The 25,248-nt window shown below is 46.1% G+C and overlaps 1 protein-coding gene across 1 annotated transcript in view; it reads right to left on the bottom strand.

Annotated features, from left to right (window-relative positions):
- Positions 1–25,248, bottom strand: part of ATF7IP2 (activating transcription factor 7 interacting protein 2) — a 233,173-nt gene that overhangs the window by 127,670 nt on the left and 80,255 nt on the right. The window contains exons 3-4 of the mRNA XM_063934278.1: positions 22,090–22,181; positions 19,645–19,779 (exon numbers count right to left, since the gene is read on the bottom strand). Coding sequence (XP_063790348.1) covers positions 19,645–19,779; positions 22,090–22,181 — 227 coding nt within the window. The remainder of the gene's footprint in view (positions 1–19,644; positions 19,780–22,089; positions 22,182–25,248) is intronic.

Here is a 25,248-nt window from a genome sequence, read left to right as displayed (position 1 = left end):
GTTGTTCAATAAGGGATTGCAACGTTCCCACGTCCCCCAACCACAGCAGCAGCATGTCATCAATATAGCGCGAATAATGCAGTACCTTACTGGCAACATTTTGATCATTAAAGAAAATATCCCTCTCTACTGAGATCATGTAGGCATTTGCATACGACGGGGCCACCGAGGACCCCATCGCACACCCAGAGAGTTGAAGAAAAAATTTACCATCATAATAAAAGTAATTCCTACTTAATACCATTTCTAATAGGCAGCAAAAGAAATTGACGTCAGGTCCCTTATACCAAATATTATCAGTGATAAGGTGTCTAGTTGCTGCAATGCCTTCAGCATGAGGTATGCAAGTATACAGTGAGCTAACGTCAATGCTGCTAAAAATAACATCTGAAGGAAGTTTATCCAACTTCATCAGTTGTAACAATAATGAAGTCGTATCCTTCAATACATACGGAGCATTTTGTACACAAGGCTGAAGATATGTGTCTAGATAAATAGACACCGGCTGAAAAATAGAGCCACGGGCAGATATAATCGGTCTGCCCGGGGGGTTCAACCTGTCCTTATGCATCTTTGGGATCGTGTACAAAATGGGTTTGATAGGACAATCAGTCATGAGCAATCGAGCCACATCATTTGAAATAATACCACTATCAACAGACTGTAACAAAAATGTATCAAGCTGCTTTTTAAATTCATCTGTAGGATCACATGGCAGTAAACGATATGTGGTATTATCAGACAACTGACGGGAAATTTCACTTTTATAGTCGACCAAATCCTGAACAACAATCGAGCCGCCTTTATCAGCGGCCCGTATAACAATATCCTGTCTAGAACCTAAATTCTGTAAAGCCTGATATTCAGCTTTTGAGAGGTTAGAATGTCCCCTATCTGATCTTGAATGGTCAGTGTCTACAGCAGAGTCAACCAATCGGGTAAAGGTCTTAATTGAGGCATTATTTGATGATGGATCAAAACTGGAAGGAGCTTTTAACTTCCATAACTCAGGTGGAATGACATCTTGCTTGTTATTAGGAGCCATAGCTCCGAAATGTTCCCGTAATTTCAGTTGCCGATTTAATTTAAACATTTCTGTTTTCCAAACGAATGGATCAAATGAAGTGGTAGGTACAAAGTTCAATCCTTTTTTAAGGACAGATTCCTCAACTCTGGAAAGTGGTGTACTTGAAAGATTAAAAATTACTTCTTCCTGGGAGCCGATGTTTTTTTGGAATTGCCGCTTCCACTGGCCGCCTCTTCTGTTGTACCTCCGTCGGCTGCACGATACTTCGCCCGTGTTCTCACGCCTAAAGGGAGGGATCTATATTTTTTGCCAAGCCGGGGGCCCTGGTCACTGTCACTTGCAGAAGTGGCAGTTTCATTCGTAATATTTGATGGTTTATTATGGTAAAACCTTCTACCATTTCTCTGCTGTGTCGACCGATTTTGTGGTCCACCCGTCAACCAGCCATACACATAGTTGTTATCATAATCAAGGTTGACTTTTGCAAATTTCTCACGTTTATATCGCAACAAGTCAACTTTATAAGAATCAAGCTGAGTAGATAATTTATCAAGCCAATCACAGGTTTTATCCTCCTGTAGCGTTTTTTTGTGAATCACCTCATATTCACTAATTTTAGATTTTGTTAAATTATGCTCCCTGGTTGCCTCTTCAATGACTAGAAGCATTAAATCTAGGGAGCATTTGTTTAAAATGGCCACCCAACGTTTGCAGAAGGTGATATTATGCCTCCCAATCGTGGGCATATTTTTAACTCTAAAACCGCGTGGCAGTTTTTTTGCCGTGAAGTATTCAGAAAGAGTGGCTCCATGATAATAAAAGTCTATCTCTCGTTTTTTAAGCTTTAAAAGATCTCTGTAGATGTCTTGAACAGGGATATTGTCTGTCACTGAAAATACTTTTTCTTTATATACAATGTTACCAGCATCAGAGTCAGAAAAAGATAATACATCCCCAATGTCCAGCACAACCCTAGACGGGATATCAGGCATCATATTTGCATTTTCCATAATGACGGTCCACTGCACCACACTGTGCAATAAAATCAGCACGGATGGCTTAAAACCAACACAATTCCTTATGCTGCAGGATTACTCTGTCTGTTGCCTTCCGTAATTAGGAGAGTAAGGCAGCTCCCCAAAATATGCAATTCTTGGACGGCGGGGGGAGCTGCCTTACTCTCCTAATTACGGAAGGCAACAGACAGAGTAATCCTGTTATGCTGAGAGTGCCGGGCCACACATGGTTTATACAAGCAAGTACTTTCTTTGGTTGGGATTTGTTCTTGCATTGCTCGGGCACCTTGCAGTTTTAAACAAAGGGCTCATTCTTCATCATACTGCTGTTTTCATTTACCTGTGTATCAGCAGTGCAGCATAAGGAATTGTGTTGGTTTTAAGCCATCCGTGCTGATTTTATTGCACAGTGTGGTGCAGTGGACAGTGGACACCTTCTGCAAACGTTGGGTGGCCATTTTAAAACAAATGCTCCCTAGATTTAATGCTTCTAGTCATTGAAGAGGCAACCAGGGAGCATAATTTAACAAAATCTAAAATTAGTGAATATGAGGTGATTCACAAAAAGACGCTACAGGAGGATAAAACCTGGGATTGGCTTGATAAATTATCTACTCAGCTTGATTCTTATAAAGTTGACTTGTTGCGATATAAACGTGAGAAATTTGCAAAAGTCAACCTTGATTATGATAACAACAATGTGTATGGCTGGTTGACGGGTGGACCACAAAATCGGTCGACACAGCAGAGAAATGGTAGAAGGTTTTACCATAATAAACCATCAAATATTACGAATGAAACTGCCACTTCTGCAAGTGACAGTGACCAGGGCCCCCGGCGTGGCAAAAAATATAGATCCCTCCCTTTAGGCATGAGAACACGGGCGAAGAATCGTGCAGCCGACGGAGGTACAACAGAAGAGGCGGCCAGTGGAAGCGGCAATTCCAAAAAAACATCGGCTCCCAGGAAGAAGTAATTTTTAATCTTTCAAGTACACCACTTTCCAGAGTTGAGGAATCTGTCCTTAAAAAAGGATTGAACTTTGTACCTACCACTTCATTTGATCCATTCGTTTGGAAAACAGAAATGTTTAAATTAAATCGGCAACTGAAATTACGGGAACATTTCGGAGCTATGGCTCCTAATAACAAGCAAGATGTCATTCCACCTGAGTTATGGAAGTTAAAAGCTCCTTCCAGTTTTGATCCATCATCAAATAATGCCTCAATTAAGACCTTTACCCGATTGGTTGACTCTGCTGTAGACACTGACCATTCAAGATCAGATAGGGGACATTCTAACCTCTCAAAAGCTGAATATCAGGCTTTACAGAATTTAGGTTCTAGACAGGATATTGTTATACGGGCCGCTGATAAAGGAGGCTCGATTGTTGTTCAGGATTTGGTCGACTATAAAAGTGAAATTTCCCGTCAGTTGTCTGATAATACCACATATCGTTTACTGCCATGTGATCCTACAGATGAATTTAAAAAGCAGCTTGATACATTTTTGTTACAGTCTGTTGATAGTGGTATTATTTCAAATGATGTGGCTCGATTGCTCATGACTGATTGTCCTATCAAACCCATTTTGTACACGATCCCAAAGATGCATAAGGACAGGTTGAACCCCCCGGGCAGACCGATTATATCTGCCCGTGGCTCTATTTTTCAGCCGGTGTCTATTTATCTAGACACATATCTTCAGCCTTGTGTACAAAATGCTCCGTATGTATTGAAGGATACGACTTCATTATTGTTACAACTGATGAAGTTGGATAAACTTCCTTCAGATGTTATTTTTAGCAGCATTGACGTTAGCTCACTGTATACTTGCATACCTCATGCTGAAGGCATTGCAGCAACTAGACACCTTATCACTGATAATATTTGGTATAAGGGACCTGACGTCAATTTCTTTTGCTGCCTATCAGAAATGGTATTAAGTAGGAATTACTTTTATTATGATGGTAAATTTTTTCTTCAACTCTCTGGGTGTGCGATGGGGTCCTCGGTGGCCCCGTCGTATGCAAATGCCTACATGATCTCGGTAGAGAGGGATATTTTCTTTAATGATCAAAATGTTGCCAGTAAGGTACTGCATTATTCGCGCTATATTGATGACATGCTGCTGCTGTGGTTGGGGGACGTGGGAACGTTGCAATCCCTTATTGAACAACACAACCGCAGCAACAGCCCTGTTAAATTGGTTTGTAAATCTGATATTAGCAGTATTGATTTTTTGGATGTTAGAATTCAAAGGTGTGGGGATAAAATTAAAACATCTTTATTTGTTAAACCCACTGATCGCAATACATTGTTGCAGGCTACTAGCCATCATCCCATGCCAATACGCAGGGGTCTTCCATTTTCCCAGTTTTTACGCGCAAGACGTATTTGTAGTGAGGATGATGAGGCCAAACAGTCACTTGACCTGATGGTGGATAAATTTGAGGCTCGGGGTTATGATAGAAAGACTCTTTTAGAAGTCAAAAGAAAAGTATTAGCAATCCCCAGAATAGATACCCTCAAAACTAAAAATGCTAAATCTACCTCTGATAAAATTATTTGGCCTAGCAGGTTCAATCTAGCTAGTGATAAGGTCAGAAAAGCCGTTAATACATATTGGCCCATCATTGCTTCTGATAAAAAGCTTTTGGGTTTAAATAATAAAAAGATCATGTGTTGCCACTCACGTGGCAGGAATATCCGTGATTTTGTAGTGCGTACCGACATTACTGGTTTTGGTAAACGCAATTTGCCCCTTACCTTTCTGGGCAATAAAAAGCCTGGTTGCTTTAAATGTCTCGGCTGCGTAACATGCAGTTACATGCTGACTGGGGACAGTATTAAACATCCATATACTAATCAATCATTTAAAATTTACCATCATCTTTCTTGCTCATCTAAATTCGTAATTTATGTATTGATATGCCCTTGTGGTAAATATTATGTTGGTAAGACCGACTGCGAATTTAAGGTTAGGAAGGGACAGCATAGATTTGCGATCCGGGAGGCTGTCCTCTCTGGAAAAAGTGAACAACCTGTTGCCCGGCATTTTGCAGTGGCAGGACATTCCCCCACTTCACTCAAGCATAAGATAATTGATCACATCCCATTATTGCCCAGAGGAGGTAACCGTTCTAAGCTGCTTAGGCAGCGTGAGGCTAGGTGGATCTTTTTACTTGATACCCTTAGCCCTAAAGGGCTTAATGAAAATAATGGCTTGCACAGTTTTTTGTAGCCCTGATGTCATATGCATTATCCGTTTTTGATCAGTTAGGATATTAATGATATTTATTAGTAGGACGCATAGCACTTAGGTGCATTATATATATTTCAATGATTGTCTGTCTACAACATCTGAGCACTGTTACATTGTAAAGTACTGTTTACAGTTGTTTCTATGGTGATGGGTCGCACGGTGACGTCATCAACCCGCGCACGGCTGAACGGAAGAGGCCGGCGGCGGGAAGCGGCGTGGTGATGGTGAGCACATAAATGGTGAGTGTATGTTTGTAATGTTTATGCCCTGACGAAAAAAGCCGTTTGCTTTGAAACGTTGGCAACTATCTGCAGTGCTGTGTCATTTTGTTCTGAGTGCAGTCGTGCAAGAATTGCATATTTTGGGGAGCTGCCTTACTCTCCTAATTACGGAAGGCAACAGACAGAGTAATCCTGTTATGCTGAGAGTGCCGGGCCACACGTGGTTTATATATATATATATATATCTATCTATATATATCTATCTATATCTATCAAGACTTCTCATAGTGTAGATTTATTTAATATTACATATACGAATAATCTATAGGCCGGCCTTGGTGCAGCCTATTTTTTCTTTTTCCAGTGTCCCCATACTTGTCTAGTCATTTCTTCCAACCGTACACCTCGACTAGTGGGCGATAAGTTTCAGCTGCTTATGTTCCCTTTAGACATAGAAATCTGATCACACTACGCACCTTACTGTTTCACCATGTCTCCACCAGCCCCGCCATCTTACACCTGATGTTGGGACAGTATGACTGATATGCAGCACAATGGCCGTGAGGGGAACAGTGGTCTACCTGATCTGGCCTGATGGGATATTAGAATGAAATTGAGAACATTACACGTGAGAAATCTTGTTACCTTCCTTTTTGAAGTATGTATGTATGTATGTATATACACCTCATACTAATAGACAAGCTAATGATTTTGGGTTGTTTTGGGGGTCACAGGCCCTTGGCTATTATTGATGCCACCACTTTGTACAAGACATCTATTTTTACACGATATACGATTGGACTTTTTTGTCCTCCATTTTCCTTTGAGGGATACCACATCTTAAATCACCAGTCAGCAGAGGACAACCCACGAACCCTGATAACCTCTTGGTGGATTGAATACGAGAACATAAATTTCCACCTCTCACAGTGATCAATTCTTACGGATGGACTCCATCGTTTATGTCCTACCTTTTGAACAGTGACTTTTTTGGTCTTTTTTATCCACAGCACAGGACTAATTATTAACCAGTTCTATATAGACATTTCACCGGTTTCATAAATTTATCTTATTTTCCATTTGATTCACAGATAAGATTTTACTCACCGGTAAATCTATTTCTCGTAGTCCGTAGTGGATGCTGGGGACTCCGTAAGGACCATGGGGATTAGCGGCTCCGCAGGAGACTGGGCACAACTAAAGAAAGCTTTAGGACTACCTGGTGTGCACTGGCTCCTCCCACTAAGACCCTCCTCCAGACCTCAGTTAGGATACTGTCCCCGGAAGAGCTGACACAATAAGGAAGGATTTTGAATCCCGGGTAAGACTCATACCAGCCACACCAATCACACCGTATAACTCGTGATACTATACCCAGTTAACAGTATGATAACAACTGAGCCTCTCAACAGATGGCTCAACAATAACCCTTTAGTTAGGCAATAACTATATACAAGTATTGCAGACAATTCGCACTTGGGATGGGCGCCCAGCATCCACTACGGACTACGAGAAATAGATTTACCGATGAGTAAAATCTTATTTTCTCTAACGTCCTAAGTGGATGCTGGGGACTCCGTAAGGACCATGGGGATTATACCAAAGCTCCCAAACGGGCGGGAGAGTGCGGTTGACTCTGCAGCACCGAATGAGCAAACTCTAGGTCCTCCTCAGCCATGGTATCAAACTTGTAGACTCTTACAAGAGTGTTTGAAACCGACCAAGTAACAGCTCGGCAAATTTATAAAGCCGAGACCCCTCGGGCAGCCGCCCAAGAAGAGCCCACTTTCCTCGTGGAATGGGCTTTCATAGATTTAGGGTGCGGCAGTCCAGCCGCAGAATGTGCAAGTTGAATCGTGCTACAGATCCAGCGAGCAATAGTCTGCTTAGAAGCAGGAGCACCCAGCTTGTTGGGTGCATACAGGATAAATAGCGAGTCAGTTTTCCTGACTCCAGCCGTCCTGGAAACATATACTTTTCAGGGCCCTGACTACGTCCAGAAACTTGGAATCCTCCAAGTTCCAAGTAGCCGCAGGCACCACAATAGGTTGGTTCACATGAAAAACTGCTACCACCTTAGGAAGGAATTGGGAACGTGTCCTCAATTCCGCCTTATCCATATAAAATACAGATGAGGGCTTTTGCATGACAAAGCCGCCAATTCTGATACACGCCTGGCCGACGCCAAGGCCCACAGCATGACCACTTTCCACGTGAGGTATTGTAGCTCCACAGATTTAAGTGGCTCAACTCAATGCGACTTCAGGAAATCCAACACTACGTTGAGATCCCACGGTGCCACTGGAGGCACAAACGGGGGCTGACTATGCAGCACTCCCTTAACAAAAGTCTGAACTTCAGGCAGTGAAGCCAGTTCTATTTTGGAAGAAAATCGATAGAGCCGAAATCTGGACCTTAATGGAACCCAATTTTAGGCCCATAGTCACCTCTGACTTGTAGGAAGTGCAGAAATCGACCTAGCTGAAATTCCTCCTTTGGGGCCTTACTGGCCTCACAGCACGCAACATATTTCCGCCATATGCGGTGATAATGGTTTGCGTTCACTTCTTTCCTAGCTTTAAATAGCGTAGGGATAACTTCCTCCGGAATGCCCTTTTCCTTCAGGATCCGGCGTTCAACCGCCATGCCGTCAAACGCAGCCGCGGTACGTCTTGGAACAGACAGGCCCCCTGCTGCAGCAGGTCCTGTCTGAGCGGCAGAGGCCATGGGTCCTCTGAGATCATTTCTTGGAGTTCTGGGTACCAAGCTCTTCTTGGCCACCCGGAACAATGAGTATAGTTCTTACTCCTCTCCTTCTTATTATTCTCAATACCCTGGGTATGAGAGGCAGAGAAGGGAACACATACACCGGCTGGTACACCCACGGTGTTACCAGAGCGTCCACAGCTGTCGCCTGAGGGTCCCTTGACCTGGCGCAATATCTTTGTAGCTTTTTGTTGAGGCGGGACGCCATCCTGTCCACCTGTGGCCTTTCCCAACGGTGTACAATCATTTGGAAGACTTCTGGATGAAGTCCCCACTCTCCCGGGTGGAGATCGTGTCTGCTGAGAAAGTCTGCTTCTCAGTTGTCCACTCCGGGATTGAACACTGCTGACAGTGCTAACACATGATTTTCCGCCCATCGGAGAATCCTTGTGGCTTCTGCCATCGCCATCCTGCTTCTTGTGCCGCCCTGTCGGTTTACATGAGCGACCGCCGTGATGTTGTCTGACTGGATCAGCACCGGCCGGTGTTGAAGCAGGGGTCTAGCCTGACTTAGGGCATTGTAAATGGCCCATAGTTCCAGAACATTTATGTGTAGGGAAGTCTCCTGACTTTTCCATATGCCTTGGAAGTTTCTTCCCTGTGTGACTGCCCCCCAGCCTTGAAGGCTGGCATCCGTGGTCACCAGGACCCAGTCCTGTATGCCGAATCTGCGGCCCCCTAGAAGATGAGCATTCTGCAGTCACCACCACAGCGACACCCTGGCCCTTGGAGACAGGGTTATCCGCCGATGCATCTGAGGATACGACCCGGACCACTTGTCCAACAGATCCCACTGGAAGATCCTTGCATGGGACCTGGCGAATTGAAATTCTTCGTAAGAAGCTACCATCTTTCCCAAGGCTCGCGTGCATTGATGCACCGACACCTGTATTTGTATTAGGAGGTCTCCGTCTAGAGACGCCAACTCCTTGGACTTCTCTTCCGGGAGAAACCCTTTTTATCCTGTTCTGTGTCCAGAACCATACCCAGGAACAGTAGACGCGTCGTAGGAACCAGCTGCGACTTTGGAATATTCAGAATCCAGCCGTGCTGTTGTAGCACTTCCCGAGATAGTGCTATTCCGACGAACTACTGCTCCCTGGACCTCTCCTTTATAAGGAGATCGTCCAAGTACGGGATAAGTACTTCGGCCCATTACCTTGGTAAATACCCTCGGTGCCGGGGACAGACCAACGGCAACGTCTGGAATTGGTAATGACAATCCTGTACCACAATTTTGAGGTACACCTGGTGAAGAGGGTAAATAGGGACATGCAGGTAAGCATCCTTGATGTCCAGTGATACCCTGAAATTTTCCAGGCTTGCAATAATCGCCCTGAGCGATTCCATTTTGAACTTGAACCTTCGTATATAAGTGTTCAAGGATTTCAATTTTAGAATGGGTCTCACCGAAGCGACTGGTTTCGGTACCACAACATTTTGGAATAGTAACCCCGGCCTTGTTGAAGGAGGGGTACCTTGATTTCACCTGCTGGAAGTACAGCTTGTGAATTGCCGCCAGTACTACCTTTCTCCGAGGGCAGCAGGCAAGGCTGATGTGAGGCAACGGCGAGGGGGAGTTGCCTCGAACTCCAGCCTGTATCTCTGTGATACTACTTGCAGAACCTAGGGATCCACCTGTGGGCAAGCCCACTGGTCCCTGCAGTTCCCGAGACGCGCCCCCACCGCACCTGTCTCCACCTGTGGAGCCCCCGCGTCATGCGGTGGACTCAGAGGAAGCGAGGGAAGATATTTGATCCTGGGAACTGGCTGACTGGTGCAGCTTTTTCCTTCTTCCCTTGTCTCTGTGCAGAAAGGAAGCGCCTTTGACCCGCTTGCTTTTCTGAAGCCGAAAGGACTGTACCTGAAAATACGGTGCTTTCTTAGGCTTTTGTGAGGAAACCAGAGGTAAAAAATTTTCTTCCCAGCTGTTGCTGTGGATACGAGGTCCCAGAGACCATCCCCAAACAATTCCTCACCCTTATAAGGCAGAATCTCCATGTGCCTTTTAAAGGCAGCATCACCTGTCCACTGCCGGGTTTCTAATACCCTCTTGGCAGAATGGACATTGCATTAATTCTGGATGTCAGCTGGCAAATATCCCTCTGTGCATCCTTTATATATAAGACAACATCTTAAATATGCTCAATGTTAGCAAAATATTATCCCTGTCTTAGCGTATTAATATTATCTGACAGGGTATCAGGCCACGCTGCAGCAGCACTATTTATGCTGATGCAATTGCAGGTTTCAGTATATAACCTGAGTGTGTAAATACAGACTTCAGGATCGCCTCCTGCTTTTTATCAGCAGGTTCCTTCAAGGTGGCCGTATCCTAAGACGGCAGTGCCACCTTTTGACAAACGTGTGAGCGCCTTATCCATCCTAAGGGATATCTCCCAACGTGACCTATCCTCTGGCGGGAAAGGGTACGCCATCAGTAACTTTTTAGAAAATAAGAATTTACTTACCGATAATTCTATTTCTCGTAGTCCGTAGTGGATGCTGGGACTCCGTAAGGACCATGGGGAATAGCGGCTCCGCAGGAGACAGGGCACAAAAGTAAAGCTTTAGGATCAGGTGGTGTGCACTGGCTCCTCCCCCTATGACCCTCCTCCAAGCCTCAGTTAGGATACTGTGCCTGGACGAGCGTACATAATAAGGAAGGATTTTGAATCCCGGGTAAGACTCATACCAGCCACACCAATCACACCATACAACTTGTGATCTGAACCCAGTTAACAGTATGATAAAACGTAGGAGCCTCTGAAAGATGGCTCACAACAATAAACAACCCGATGTTATTGTAACAATAACTATATACAAGTATTGCAGACAATCCGCACTTGGGATGGGCGCCCAGCATCCACTACGGACTACGAGAAATAGAATTATCGGTAAGTAAATTCTTATTTTCTCTGACGTCCTAAGTGGATGCTGGGACTCCGTAAGGACCATGGGGATTATACCAAAGCTCCCAAACGGGAGGGAGAGTGCGGATGACTCTGCAGCACCGAATGAGAGAACTCCAGGTCCTCCTCAGCCAGGGTATCAAATTTGTAGAATTTAGCAAACGTGTTTGCCCCTGACCAAGTAGCTGCTCGGCAAAGTTGTAAAGCCGAGACCCCTCGGGCAGCCGCCCAAGATGAGCCCACTTTCCTTGTGGAATGGGCTTTAACAGATTTTGGCTGTGGCAGGCCTGCCACAGAGTGTGCAAGCTGAATTGTACTACAAATCCAACGAGCAATCGTCTGTTTAGAAGCAGGAGCACCCAGCTTGTTGGGTGCATACAGGATGAACAGCGAGTCAGATTTTCTGACTCCAGCCGTCCTGGAAACATATATTTTCCGGCCTTGACAACGTCTAGCAACTTGGAGTCCTCCAAGTCCCTAGTAGCCGCAGGCACCACAATAGGTTGGTTCAGGTGGACGCTGAAACCACCTTAGGGAGAAACTGAGGACGAGTCCTCAATTCCACCCTGTCCGAATGGAAAATCAGATAAGGGCTTTTACAGGATAAAGCCGCCACTCTGACACGCGCCTGGCCCAGGCCAGAGCCAACAGCATGACCACTTTTCCTGTGAGATATTTTAACTCCATAGATTTAAGTGGGTCAAACCAATGTGACTTTTGGGACCCAAAAACTACATTGAGATCCCAAGGTGCCACTGAAGGCACCAAAGGAGACTGTATATGCAGTACCCCTTTTACAAACGTCTGAACTTCAGGGACTGAAGCTAGTTCTTTTTGGAAGAAAATTGACAGAGCCGAAATTTGAACCTTAATGGACCCCAATTTCAGGCCCATAGACACTCCTGTTTGCAGGAAATGTAGGAATCGTCGAATTTCCTCCGTCGGGCCTTACTGGCCTCGCACCACGCAACATATTTTCGCCAAATGCGGTGATAATGTTTTGCGGTTACATCCTTCCTGGCTCTGATCAGGATAGGGATGACTTCATCCGGAATGCCTTTTTCCTTCAGGATCCGGCGTTCAACCGCCATGCCGTCAAACGCAGCCGCGGTAAGTCTTGGAACAGACAGGGTCCTTGCTGGAGCAGGTCCCTTCTTAGAGGTAGAGGCTACGGATCCTCCGTGAGCATCTCTTGAAGTTCCGGTTACCAAGTCCTTATTGGCCAATCCGGAGCCACGAATATAGTGCTTACTCCTCTCCATCTTATCAATCTCAGTACCTTGGGTATGAGAGGCAGAGGAGGGAACCCATACACTGATTGGTACACCCACGGTGTTACCAGAGCCTTTACAGCTATTGACTGAGGGTCCCTTGACCTGGCGCAATACCTGTCGAGTTTTTCCCAACGGTTTATAATCATGTGGAGGACTTCTGGGTGAAGTTCCCACTCTCCCGGGTGGAGGTCGTGCTGAGGAAATCTGCTTCCCAGTTGTCCACTCCCGGAATGAATACTGTTGACAGTGCTATCACATGGTTTTCCGCCCAGCGAAGAATCCTTGCAGCTTCTGCCATTGCCCTCCTGCTTCTTGTGGCACCCTGTCTGTTTACGCGGGTGACTGCCGTAATGTTGTTGTCCGACTGGATCAACACCGGCTGACCTTGAAGCAGAGGTCTTGCTAAGCTTAGAGCATTGTAAATGGCCCTTAGCTTCAGGATATTTATGTGAAGTGATGTCTCCAGGCTTGACCATAAGCCCTGGATATTCCTTCCCTGTGTGACTGCTCCCCAGCCTCGCAGGCTGGCATCCGTGGTCACCAGGACCCAGTCCTGAATGCCGAATCTGCGGCCCTCTAGAAGATGAGCACTCTGCAACCACCACAGGAGGGATACCCCTGTCCTTGGTGACAGGGTTATCCGCTGATGCATCTGAAGATGCGACCCGGACCATTTTTCCAGTAGGTCCCACTGGAAAGTCCTTGCGTGGAATCTGCCAAATGGGATTGCTTCGTAGGAAGCCACCATTTTTACACAGAACCCTTGTGCATTAATGCACTGAGACTTGGCTCGGTTTTAGGAGGTTCCTGACTAGCTCGGATAACTCCCTGGCTTTCTCCTCCGGGAGAAACACCTTCTTTCTGGACTGTGTCCAGGATCATCCCTAGGAACAGAAGACAAGTCGTCGGAACCAGCTGCGATTTTGGAATATTGAGAATCCAATCGTGCTGCCGCAACACTACCTGAGATAGTGCTACACTGACCTCCAACTGTTTCCTGGATCTTACCCTTATCAGGGAATCGTCCAAGTAAAGAATAACTAAAATTCCCTTCCTTCGAAGGAATATCATCATTTCGGTCCTTACTTTAGTAAAGACCCGGGGTGCCGTGGACCATCCCTACGGCAGCGTCTGAACTGATAGTGACAGTTCTGTACCATAACCTGAGGTACCCTTGGTGAGAAGGGTAAATTTTTTGACATGAAGGTAAGCATCCTTGATGTCCCGAGACATCATGTAGTCCCCTTCTTCCAGGTTCGCAATCACTGCTCTGAGTGACTCAATCTTGAATTTGAACCTCTGTATTCAAAGATTTTAGATTTAGAATCGGTCTCACCGAGCCGTCTGGCTTCGGTACCACAATAGTGTGGAATAATACCCCGTTTCCTTTTGCAGGAGGGGTACCTTGATTATCACCTGCTGGGAATACAGCTTGTGAATGGCTTCCAAAACTGCCTCCCTGTCAGAGGGAGACGTCGGTAAAACCGACTTTTGGAAACGGCGAGGGGGAGACGTCTCGAATTCCAATTTGTACCCCTGAAATATTACCTGAAGGATCCAGGGGTCTACTTGCGAGTGAGCCCACTGCGCACTGAAATTCATTGAGAACGGGCCCCCACCGTGCCTGAGCTTGTAAAGCCCTAGCATCATACTGAGGGCTTGGCAGAGGCGGGAAAGGGTTTCTGTTCCTGGGAACTGGCTCATCTCTGTAGCCTTTTTCCTCTCCCTCTGTCACGAGCAGAAAAGAGGAACCTTTTGTCCGCTTGCCAACAAAGGACTGCGCCAGATAATACTGCGTCTTATTTTGAGAGGCGACCTGGGGTACAAACGTGGATATCCCAGCTGTTGCCGTGGCCACCAGGTCTGAAAGACCGACCCCAAATGTCCCCTTTTTTAAGGCAATACTTCCAAATGCCGTTTGGAATCCGCCTCACCTGACCACTTTACTGGTAGAATTGGACAACGCACTTATACTTGATGCCAGTCGGCAATATTCCGCTGTGCATCTCGCATATATTTTAAATGCTCTATAGGCAATAATATACTGTCCTTATCTAGGATATCAATATTTCCAGTCAGGGAATCCGACCTCGCCAACCCAGCACTGCACATCCAGGCTGAGGCGATTGCTGGTCGCAGTATAACACCAGTATGTGTGTAAATACATTTTAGGATACCCTCCTGCTTTCTATCAGCAGGATCCTTAAGGGCGGCCATCTCAGGAGAGGGTAGAGCCCTTGTTCTTACAAGCGTGTGAGCGCCTTATCCCCCCTAGGGGGTGTTTCCCAACGCACCCTAACCTCTGGCGGGAAAAGGTATACTGCCAATAACTTTTTAGAAATTATCAATTGTTATCGGGGGGAAACCCACGCATCATCACACACCTCATTTTATTTCTCAGATTCAGGAAAACTACAGGTAGTTTTTCCTCACCAAACATAATACCCCTTTTTGGTGGTACTCATATTATCAGAAATGTGTAAACATTTTCCCTTGCCTCAATCATGTAACGTGTGGCCCTATTGGAAATCACGGTTGTCTCTTCACCGTCGACACAGGAGTCAGTATCCGTGTCGGCGTCTGTATCTGCCATCTGAGGTAACGGGCGCTTTAGAGCCCCTGACGGCCTACGAGACGTTTGGACAGGCACAAGCTGAGTAGCCGGCTGTCTCATGTCAACCACTGTCTTTTATACAGAGCTGACACTGTCACGTAATTTTCAACAGTACATCCACTCAGGTGTCGACCCCCTAGGGGGTGACATCACTATTACAGACAATCTGCTCCGTCTCCACATCATTTTTCTCCTCATACATGTCGACACAAACGTACCGACACACAGCACACACACAGGGAATGCTCTGATAGAGGACAGGACCCCACTAGCCCTTTGGGGAGACAGAGTGAGAGTTTGCCAGCACACACCAAAGCGCTATAAACTGTATAGGGACAACCTTATAATAAGTGTCTATCCCTTATAGCTGCTTATATATATTTTTAGCCAAATAAGTGCCCCCCCTCTCTGTTGTACCCTGTTTCTGTAGTGCAGTGCAGGGGAGAGTCTGGGAGCCTTCCTACCAGCGGAGCTGTGTGGGAAAATGGCGCCGTGTGCTGAGGAGATAGGCCCCGCCTCCTTCTCGGCGGGCTCTTCTCCCGCTTTTATCTGGAAAACTGGCAGGGGTTAAATACATCCATATAGCCCAGGGGCTATATGTGATGTATTTTTTGCCATAGGAGGTATTTACATTGCTGCCCAGGGCGCCCCCCCCCAGCGCCCTGCACCCTCAGTGACCGCAGTGTGAAGTGTGCTGGGAGCAATGGCGCACAGCTGCAGTGCTGTGCGCTACCTTAATGAAGACAGGAACGTCTTCTGCCGCCGATTTCTGGACCTCTTCACTCTTCAGCATCTGTAAGGGGGCCGGCGGCGCGGCTCCGGGACCCATCCAGGCTGCACCTGTGATCGTCCCTCTGGAGCTAATGTCCAGTAGCCAAGAAGCCCAATCCACTCTGCACGCAGGTGAGTTCGCTTCTTCTCCCCTTAGTACCTCGATGCAGTGAGCCTGTTGCCAGCAGGTCTCACTGAAAATAAAAAACCTATTTAAACTTTACTTCTAAGCAGCTCAGGAGAGCCACCTAGCCTGCACCCTTCTCGTTCGGGCACAAAAATCTAACTGAGGCTTGGAGGAGGGTCATAGGGGGAGGAGCCAGTGCACACCACCTGATCCTAAAGCTTTACTTTTGTGCCCTGTCTCCTGCGGAGCCGCTATTCCCCATGGTCCTTACGGAGTCCCAGCATCCACTTAGGACGTCAGAGAAATTACCAGTTACTTATGGGGGAAACCACGCTTCTTTACACACTTCATTCATTCATCTGATGGGGGAACAAAACACTGGCTGCTTTTTCTCCCCAAAAATAAAACCCCTTTTATGTGGTACTTGGGTTCATGTCAGAAAATGCGTAACACATTTTTCATTGCCGAGATCATGTAACGGATGTTCCTAGTGGATTGTGTATATGTCTCAACCTCGTCGACACTGGAGTCAGACTCCGTGTCGACATCTGTGTCTGCCATCTGAGGTAACGGGCGTTTGAGCCCCTGATGGCCTTTGAGACGCCAGGGCAGGCGCGGGCTGAGAAGCCGGTTGTCCCACAGCTGTTACGTCATCCAGCCTTTTATGTAAGGAGTTGACACTGTCGGTTAATACCTTCCACCTATATCCATCCACTCTGGTGTCGGCCCCACAGGGGGCGACATCCCATTTATCGGCCTCTGCTCCGCCTCCACGTAACCTTCCTCATCCAACATGTCGACACAGCCGTACCGACACACCGCACACACACAGGGAATGCTCTGACTGAGGACAGGACCCCACAAAGTTCTTTGGGGAGACCGAGAGAGAGTATGCCAGCACACACCATAGCGCTATATAATGCAGGGATTAACTCTATAACAGAGTGATTTTTCCCCAAATAGCTGCTTGTATACATATATTGCGCCTAAATTTAGTGCCCCCCCTCTCTTTTTAACCCTTTGATCCTGAAAACTACAGGGGAGAGCCTGGGGAGCTGTCTTCCAGCTGCACTGTGAAGAGAAAATGGCGCCAATGTGCTGAGGGAGAAGCCCCGCCCCTTTTTTGGCAGACTTTCTCCCGCTTTTTCTGGAATACTGGCAGGGGTAATTTTACATCTATATAGCCTCTAGGACAGGGGTGGGCAATTATTTCAGCTTGGGGGCCGCTTAACACTTCCAGTGAATAGTCGAGGGCCACACACAAAATATCTTGTAAAATCGGGTCTGAACTGCGCATGCACCGCAATGTGCAGGCGCGTCGGTCTGCAGCGCCGGGATGGTACGAACAAAGCGATCGCACAGTGATTGACAGGAAGAGGACGTTTGTGGGTGGCAATTGGCCGTTTTAGAGGAGTGTCCGCAAAAATGAAGGAGGGACCAGGCGTTTGGAGGGAGGGTTTCTGACGTCAGCTCCGGTCTCGATCATCGCACTGGAAGAGTAAGTCCTGAGCTGTGCAGAAACTGCACAAACTTCTGTTTGTGCAGCTCTCTGCAGATGTGATCACACCCCTGCACAGCGATTACCCCCACCCCCTGTAGGCGGCGACCACCTGATCGCAGCAGTGCAAAAATTGCCTGCTAGCGATCAGGTCTGAATTAGGCCCATAGTTATGTATATAACTATAAAAACATAGTGTGTATATATATATATATATATATATATATATATATATATATATATATATAAAGGAACTATATATATATATATATATATATATAAAAAAAACATACACCACAATATACATTACATACGTAGTTTTTTTTTACAGGCAAATACAAAATGTCTAAAAAAAACATATAAATAAATAAATAAAAAACAGTGCTGAAAACAAACAGCATCCTGTGTAATGCTGGTATGCACAGCTCCTGTCTCTCCCTGGGCACAGTTACTAGCTCCCCCCCCCCCCCCCCCCCCCCGGACCCATATAGCAGTCTCTACCCCCCCCCCCACCCATATAGCAGTCCCAACACCTCTTCACCCCCTTACCCTAAACCCGTATAGCAGTCCCTAATCTCCCTCTCTCTCCTCCCCCCCCCCCCCCCCCGAACCAATAAAGCAGTCTTTTAAAGTTAGCCACAGATCCCTGTACCTTTTTTACACAGTGGCAGATCCGCTGCCAGATTCCCGCTGCCCGCTGTGCCGCACCGAGACGCTGCGGCTGCTGCCCAGTCCCGCCATGGCCCCGCCCCCGTGCCGCCCAGCGCCTGACGTCACAGTGGAAATCCCGGTCAGCAGGCCCTGTGACGTGACCGGGATTTCCTCTGCGGCGCCGCATCTGGGAGCTATGTAGCGCAATGACGAGCGGCTCAGCCAGTCGGGCCGCTTGTCATTGCACACTGGTGTGAGACAGCGGGGCCAGGTAGAATCGGTTCGCGGGCCGCATCCGGCCCGCGGGCCGCACGTTGCCCACCCCTACTCTAGGACTATATATGATGTAGATTTGCCAGTCAAGGTGTCATATATTGCCCTCAGGGCGCCCCCCCCAGCGCCCTGCACCCATCAGTGACCGGAGTGTGAGGTGTACATGAGGAGCAATGGCGCACAGCTGCAGTGCTGTGCGCTACCTTGGTGAAGACCGAAGTCTTCTGCCGCCGATTTTCCGGACTCTTCATGCTTCTGGCTCTGTAAGGGGGACGGCGGCGCGGCTCCGGGAACGAACACCAAGGTCGGGTCTTGCGGTCGATCCCTCTGGAGCTAATGGTGTCCAGTAGCCTAAGAAGCCCAAACTACCACCTGTTAGGTAGGTTCGCTTCTTCTCCCCTTAGTCCCTCGCTGCAGTGAGTCTGTTGCCAGCAGATCTCACTGTAAAATAAAAAACCTAAATATACTTTCTTTCTAGGAGCTCAGGAGAGCCCCTAGTGTGCATCCAGCTCAGCCGGGCACAAGAATCTAACTGAGGTCTGGAGGAGGGTCTTAGTGGGAGGAGCCAGTGCACACCAGGTAGTCCTAAAGCTTTCTTTAGTTGTGCCCAGTCTCCTGCGGAGCCGCTAATCCCCATGGTCCTTACGGAGTCCCCAGCATCCACTTAGGACGTTAGAGAAATACCTTTGTTCACTGCATTCATAATTTACTGACAACTTTTTAAGGGGAACCTAGGTGTAGCACAGAAGCTGGATGTACACCTTCTTGTTAAATATTGCATTTGGTGTCGAGTGACACTCCTTTATACTTCCACACTGCATTCACCCAGGGCGCAGAAGTTCTCTATACTTTCTTGTTGAGATGTCATCATCGGCAAGTTCCTGTCGAGTCTGCCAGATATATTAAAGGGGCAACCTGTTTTTTCCTTGCTTCTTTAAATCATCGGGCAGACTCACAGGTAACTAGGTAGTAGGCCAGGCCTGGCCAACCTGTGGCACACCAGCTGTTGTGAAACTACACATTACAGCATGCACTGTCACAGGTTTAGCATTCCCTAATTGCAAAACTGTGGCAGGGCATGCACAACAGCTGGAGAGAGCCACAGTTGGCCAGGCCTGACATAGGCTATTACATTTAACTTTTGGAGTCACTTGAATAGACCTATTTTCTCTAAAAAGAATATGGCAAAAATGTTACTAGTCAGAGTTAAAAAAAAAAATCTATACATACAAGGTGTCTGGCAATTTTGTCAGCATGGTTTCCATTGCACTGTATCAGGTTGACTTGTTGGGTTAAATCTTGCATTCTTTGTTCAAACGTTTCCTTGAAGAAATTTTGCATTCGACTATCAATTAGACATTGAATCTAGTGATGGGGGAAAAAAAAAAAAAAAAAAAAAACACGTCATGCAAAAACACATGTGAAACCCATATTGAAAAGGCCAGTAAACAGCTCTCTAAAATTCTATTTAATATACAGGTTGAGTATCCCTTATCCAAAATGCTTGGGACCAGAGGTATTTTGGATATCGGATTTTTCCGTATTTTGGAATAATTGCATACCATAATGAGATATCATGGTGATGGGACCTAAATCTAAGCACAGAATTCATTTATGTTACATATACACCTTATAAACACAGCCTGAAGGTCATTTTAGCCAATATTTTTTATAACTTTGTGCATTAAACAAAGTGTGTCTACATTCACACAATTCATTTATGTTTCATATACACCTTATACACACAGCCTGAAGGTAATTTAATACAATATTTTTAATAACTTTGTGTATTAAACAAAGTTTATGTACATTGAGCCATCAAAAAACAAAGGTTTCACTATCTCACTCTCACTCAAAAAAGTCCGTATTTCGGAATATTCCGTATTTCGGAATATTTGGATATGGGATACTCAACCTGTACTACTTAAAATTAGCAGAAGCTTTGCTCCCGTACTAAACTAAGGTTATAAATGAACAAAACAGTTCATGCTGTCAAGCATATTTCTAAAATGATGAAAAGGAAGCTGTAATGTACAAGTGCGAGGATATTGTTTCTGAATTTGAGTATTCAAACTTTTCAATTTATTGCATATGCTTTTGATTTTGTTAGTACAGGTTGAGTCTCCCTTATCCAAAATGCTTGGGACCAGAGGTATTTTGGATATGGGATTTTTCCGTATTTTGGAATAATTGCATACCATCATGAGATATCATGGTGATGGGACCCAAGTATAAGCACAGAATGCATTTATGTTACATATACACCTTATGCACACAGCCTGAAGGTCATTTTAGCCAATATTTTTTATAACTTTGTGCATTAAACAAAGTGTGTCTACATTCACACAATTCATTTATGTTTCATATACACCTTATACACACAGCCTGAAGGTCATTTAATACAATATTTGTTATAACTTTGTGTATTAAACAAAGTTTGTGTACATTGAGCCATCAGAAAACAAAGGTTTCACTATCTCAATCTCACTCAAAAAAGTCAGTATTTTGGAATATTCCGTATTTCGGAATATTTGGATATGGGATACTCAACCTGTAATGAGGAGACTGAATAATTAGATGTAAAAATTTTAGTGGCAGATTACATGGAATATATTGATTCCCATTGTATTCATTTGTTAAATATTATGATCTGTATCGCTCAGTTTGTGCACCTTTTAAAACTAATTTCTATGTAAATGAAGCAAACAAACAAATAAAACAATATGAAGGAACAAACCATCCTATCCTATTATGTGCAATTTTCTTTTTCAACATATATTGGAATGTTTCGATCAGGTCACTTCTGTTCCTTCTTTCCTCTTACCTGTACTTTTCCATTTTTTAAGTCCATATACCATTTTAGAAAAGCATCTAAAAATTTTTATGTTTCATTATTATCAGTAAACAGTATTTTAAATGTATTAAACAATGACAACTCTAAGGGAGAATTCAGTTCTCTGACATTGATGCTATGTATCATTCTGGAACAGCTCATCGGAACCACTGGCATTGTAAGTTTGCCCCCTCACCTCTATGGGATGCAAGGAACTTGAGGTTTTGGCACTACCCAATATGTGTGCAGACTGACAGTACTTCTCACTGAATTGTTTACTGTACAAAAGGACAGTGTTTAGTGTATCAGATGCTGAAGAAAGAATCACTTCTGTGTTAGGGGGGTATCCAGTCATCCCCGATCCGTTTTCAGCGGGTGAAAACAGACGGATATTACGATTAATGACCAAAGGTCATTATCGTGGTATCCTTTTACAGGCCGTTTTTGTCGTCCGAAAACGGACCCGTGATGTCGCAAAAACACATGGGATTGGGGAAAATCCCAGATCCCATGCGTTATCGCTGCTCAGGAACCAGAAGCATAATGCTCGATAAGTGCCTGCATCGGGGGGAGGAGCCGCCACATCGGGGCTAATAGGCTGGCCCCCGGCAAACAATTACCCACAGTCACTGACTGAGTAATTGGATACCCGCGTAGTCCTCAAGGAGTGAGATTACATTTTACAGTATTATATTGTATGCTACAAGTATGCTAAGTTTAAACCCCACTATGTATACATCAATACCACCATAGCACCCCTTACTGAAAAGTTACTAAGTAAAATATTGCTAAGCTAAAAACTACAGCAAACGGTCACAGCTAAACGTTTAATAAACAGGTACCTCATTTAATAGGACTTTGTTTGATGTTTTGGCACGTTTTCTTTCGGGAACATCATTGTTATCTGAAAGAGGTCTTTTCCTTTCGCAGCCACCTTCATAAGAGAGAATAAAATGTTGCTGATATAAAACTGCAAAAGTAATTATTGTTAAATTTAAACATATAAGATGCATGTATTCTTTAAAAAAAAAATAATAATAAGATTTTACTCACCGGTAAATCTATTTCTCGTAGTCCATAGTGGATGCTGGGGACTCCGTAAGGACCATGGGGAATAGACGGGCTCCGCAGGAGACTGGGCACTCTAAGAAATATTTAGTACTACTGGTGTGCACTGGCTCCTCCCTCTATGCCCCTCCTCCAAAACTCAGGTTAAGGAAACTGTGCCCGGAAGAGCTGACATTACAAGGAAAGGATTTTGGAATCCAGGGTAAGACTTATACCAGCCACACCAATCACACCGTATAACTTGTGATAACTTACCCAGTCAACAGTATGAACAACAACAGAGCATCAACAATGGATGCCAACATAACGTAACCCTTTATTAAGCAATAACTATATACACGTATTGCAGAAAGTCCGCACTTGGGACGGGCCCCCAGCATCCACTACGGACTACGAGAAATAGATTTACCGGTGAGTAAAATCTTATTTTCTCTTACGTCCTAGTGGATGCTGGGGACTCCGTAAAGACCATGGGGATTATACCAAAGCTCCTAAACGGGCGGGAGAGTGCGGATGGCTCTGAACCACCGAATGGGCAAACACAAGGTCCTCCTCAGCCAGGGTATCAAACTTGTAGAACTTAGCAAATGTGTTTGAACCCGACCAAGTAGCTGCTCGGCAAAGCTGTAATGCCGAGACCCCTCTGGCAGCCGCCCAAGAAGAGCCCACCTTCCTTGTGGAATGGGCTTTCACTGATTTTGGATGCGGCAATCCAGCCGCAGAATGAGCCTGCTGAATCGTGCTACAGATCCAGCGAGCAATAGTTTGGTTTGAAGCAGGAGCACCCAGCTTGTTGGATGCATATAGGATAAACAGCGAGTCAGTCTTCCTGACTCCAGCCGTCCTGGCTACATAGATCTTCAAAGCCCTGACTACATCAAGCAACTTGGAATCCTCCAAGTCACGAGTAGCCGCAGGCACCACAATAGGTTGGTTCAAATGAAAAGATGACACCACCTTCGGCAGAAATTGCGGACGAGTCCGTAATTCTGCCCTGTCCATATGGAAAACCAGATAGGGGCTTTTACATGACAAAGCCGCCAATTCTGACACACGCCTAGCCGAAGCTAAGGCCAATAGCATGAGCACCTTCCACATGAGATACTTTAGCTCCACGGTCTTAAGTGGCTCAAACCAATGGGATTTCAGGAAACCCAACACCACGTTGAGATCCCAAGGTGCCACTGGTGGCACAAAAGGGGGCTGAATATGCAGCACTCCCTTAACAAACGTCTGAACTTCAGGAAGAGAAGCCAGTTCCTTTTGAAAGAAAATGGATAAGGCCGAAATCTGGACCTTTATGGACCCCAACTTCAGGCCTATAATCACTCCAGACTGTAGGAAGTGCAGGAACCGGCCCAGCTGGAATTCCTCTGTAGGGGCCTTCCTGGCCTCACACCAGGCAACATATTTTCGCCATATACGGTGATAGTGTCTTGCTGTCACGTCCTTCCTAGCCTTTATCAGCGTAGGAATAACTTCCTCCGGAATGCCTTTTTCCGCTAGGATCCTGCGTTCAACCGCCATGCCGTCAAACGCAGCCGCGGTAAGTCTTGGAACAGACAGGGCCCCTGTTGCAACAGGTCCTGTCTGAGAGGTAGAGGCCATGGGTCCTCTGTGAGCATTTCTTGCAGTTCCGGGTACCAAGTCCTTCTTGGCCAATCCGGAACAATGAGTATTGTTCTCACTCCTCTTTTTCTTACGATTCTCAGCACCTTGGGTATGAGAGGAAGAGGAGGAAACACATAGACCGACTGGAACACCCACGGTGTTACCAGGGCGTCCACAGCTATCGCCTGAGGGTCTCTTGACCTGGCGCAATACCTTTGTAGCTTTTTGTTGAGACGGGACGTCATCATGTCCACCTGTGGTAGTTCCCATCGATTTGTAATCTGAGTGAAGACTTCGTGATGAAGTCCCCACTCTCCCGGGTGGAGGTCGTGCCTGCTGAGGAAGTCTGCTTCCCAGTTGTCCACTCCCGGAATGAACACTGCTGACAGTGATTGCACGTGATACTCCGCCCAACGAAGAATCCTGGTGGCTTCTGCCATCGCCACTCTGCTTCTTGTGCCGCCCTGGCGGTTTACATGAGCCACTGCGGTGATGTTGTCTGACTGACTCAGCACCGGTTGGTTGCGAAGCAGAGGCTCCGCTTGACTAAGGGCGTTGTATATGGCCCTTAGTTCCAGGATATTTATGTGCAGACAAGCCTCCTGACTTGTCCACAACCCTTGGAAGTTTCTTCCCTGAGTGACTGCCCCCCATCCTCGGAGGCTCACATCCGTGGTCACCAGGACCCAGTCCTGTATGCCGAACCTGCAGCCCTCGAGAAGGTGAGCACTCTGCAGCCACCACAGAAGAGACACCCTGGCCCTCGGGGACAGGGTGATCAGCCGATGCATCTGAAGATGCGATCCGGACCACTTGTCCAACAGATCCCACTGAAAGATCCTCGCATGGAACCTGCCGAAGGGAATGGCTTCGTATGATGCCACCATCTTTCCCAGGACTCGCGTGCAGCGATGCACCGACACCTGTTTCGGTTTTAAGAGGTCTCTGACTAGAGTCACGAGCTCTTGAGCCTTCTCCGCCGGGAGAAACACCTTCTTCTGGTCCATGTCCAGAATCATGCCCAGAAAAGGCAGACGCGTCGTAGGAATCAGCTGCGACTTTGGAATATTCAGAATCCAGCCGTGCTGTTGCAACACTTCCTGAGAGTGTGCTACGCTGATTAGCAACTGCTCTCAGGACCTCGCCTTTATGAGAAGATCGTCCAAGTATGGGATAATTGTGACTCCTTGCTTTCGAAGGAGCACCATCATTTCTGCCATTACCTTGGTAAATATTCTCGGTGCCGTGGAGAGCCCAAACGGCAACGTCTGGAATTGGTAATGACAGTCCTGTACCACAAATCTGAGGTACTCCTGATGAGG

The sequence above is a fragment of the Pseudophryne corroboree genome, chromosome 7 (assembly GCF_028390025.1).
Source record: "Pseudophryne corroboree isolate aPseCor3 chromosome 7, aPseCor3.hap2, whole genome shotgun sequence".
In the NCBI taxonomy this organism is placed as follows: Eukaryota; Metazoa; Chordata; class Amphibia; order Anura; family Myobatrachidae; genus Pseudophryne; species Pseudophryne corroboree.
Note: the sequence above shows the minus strand (reverse complement) of the source record. Positions and strands in the feature narration are given on the sequence as shown.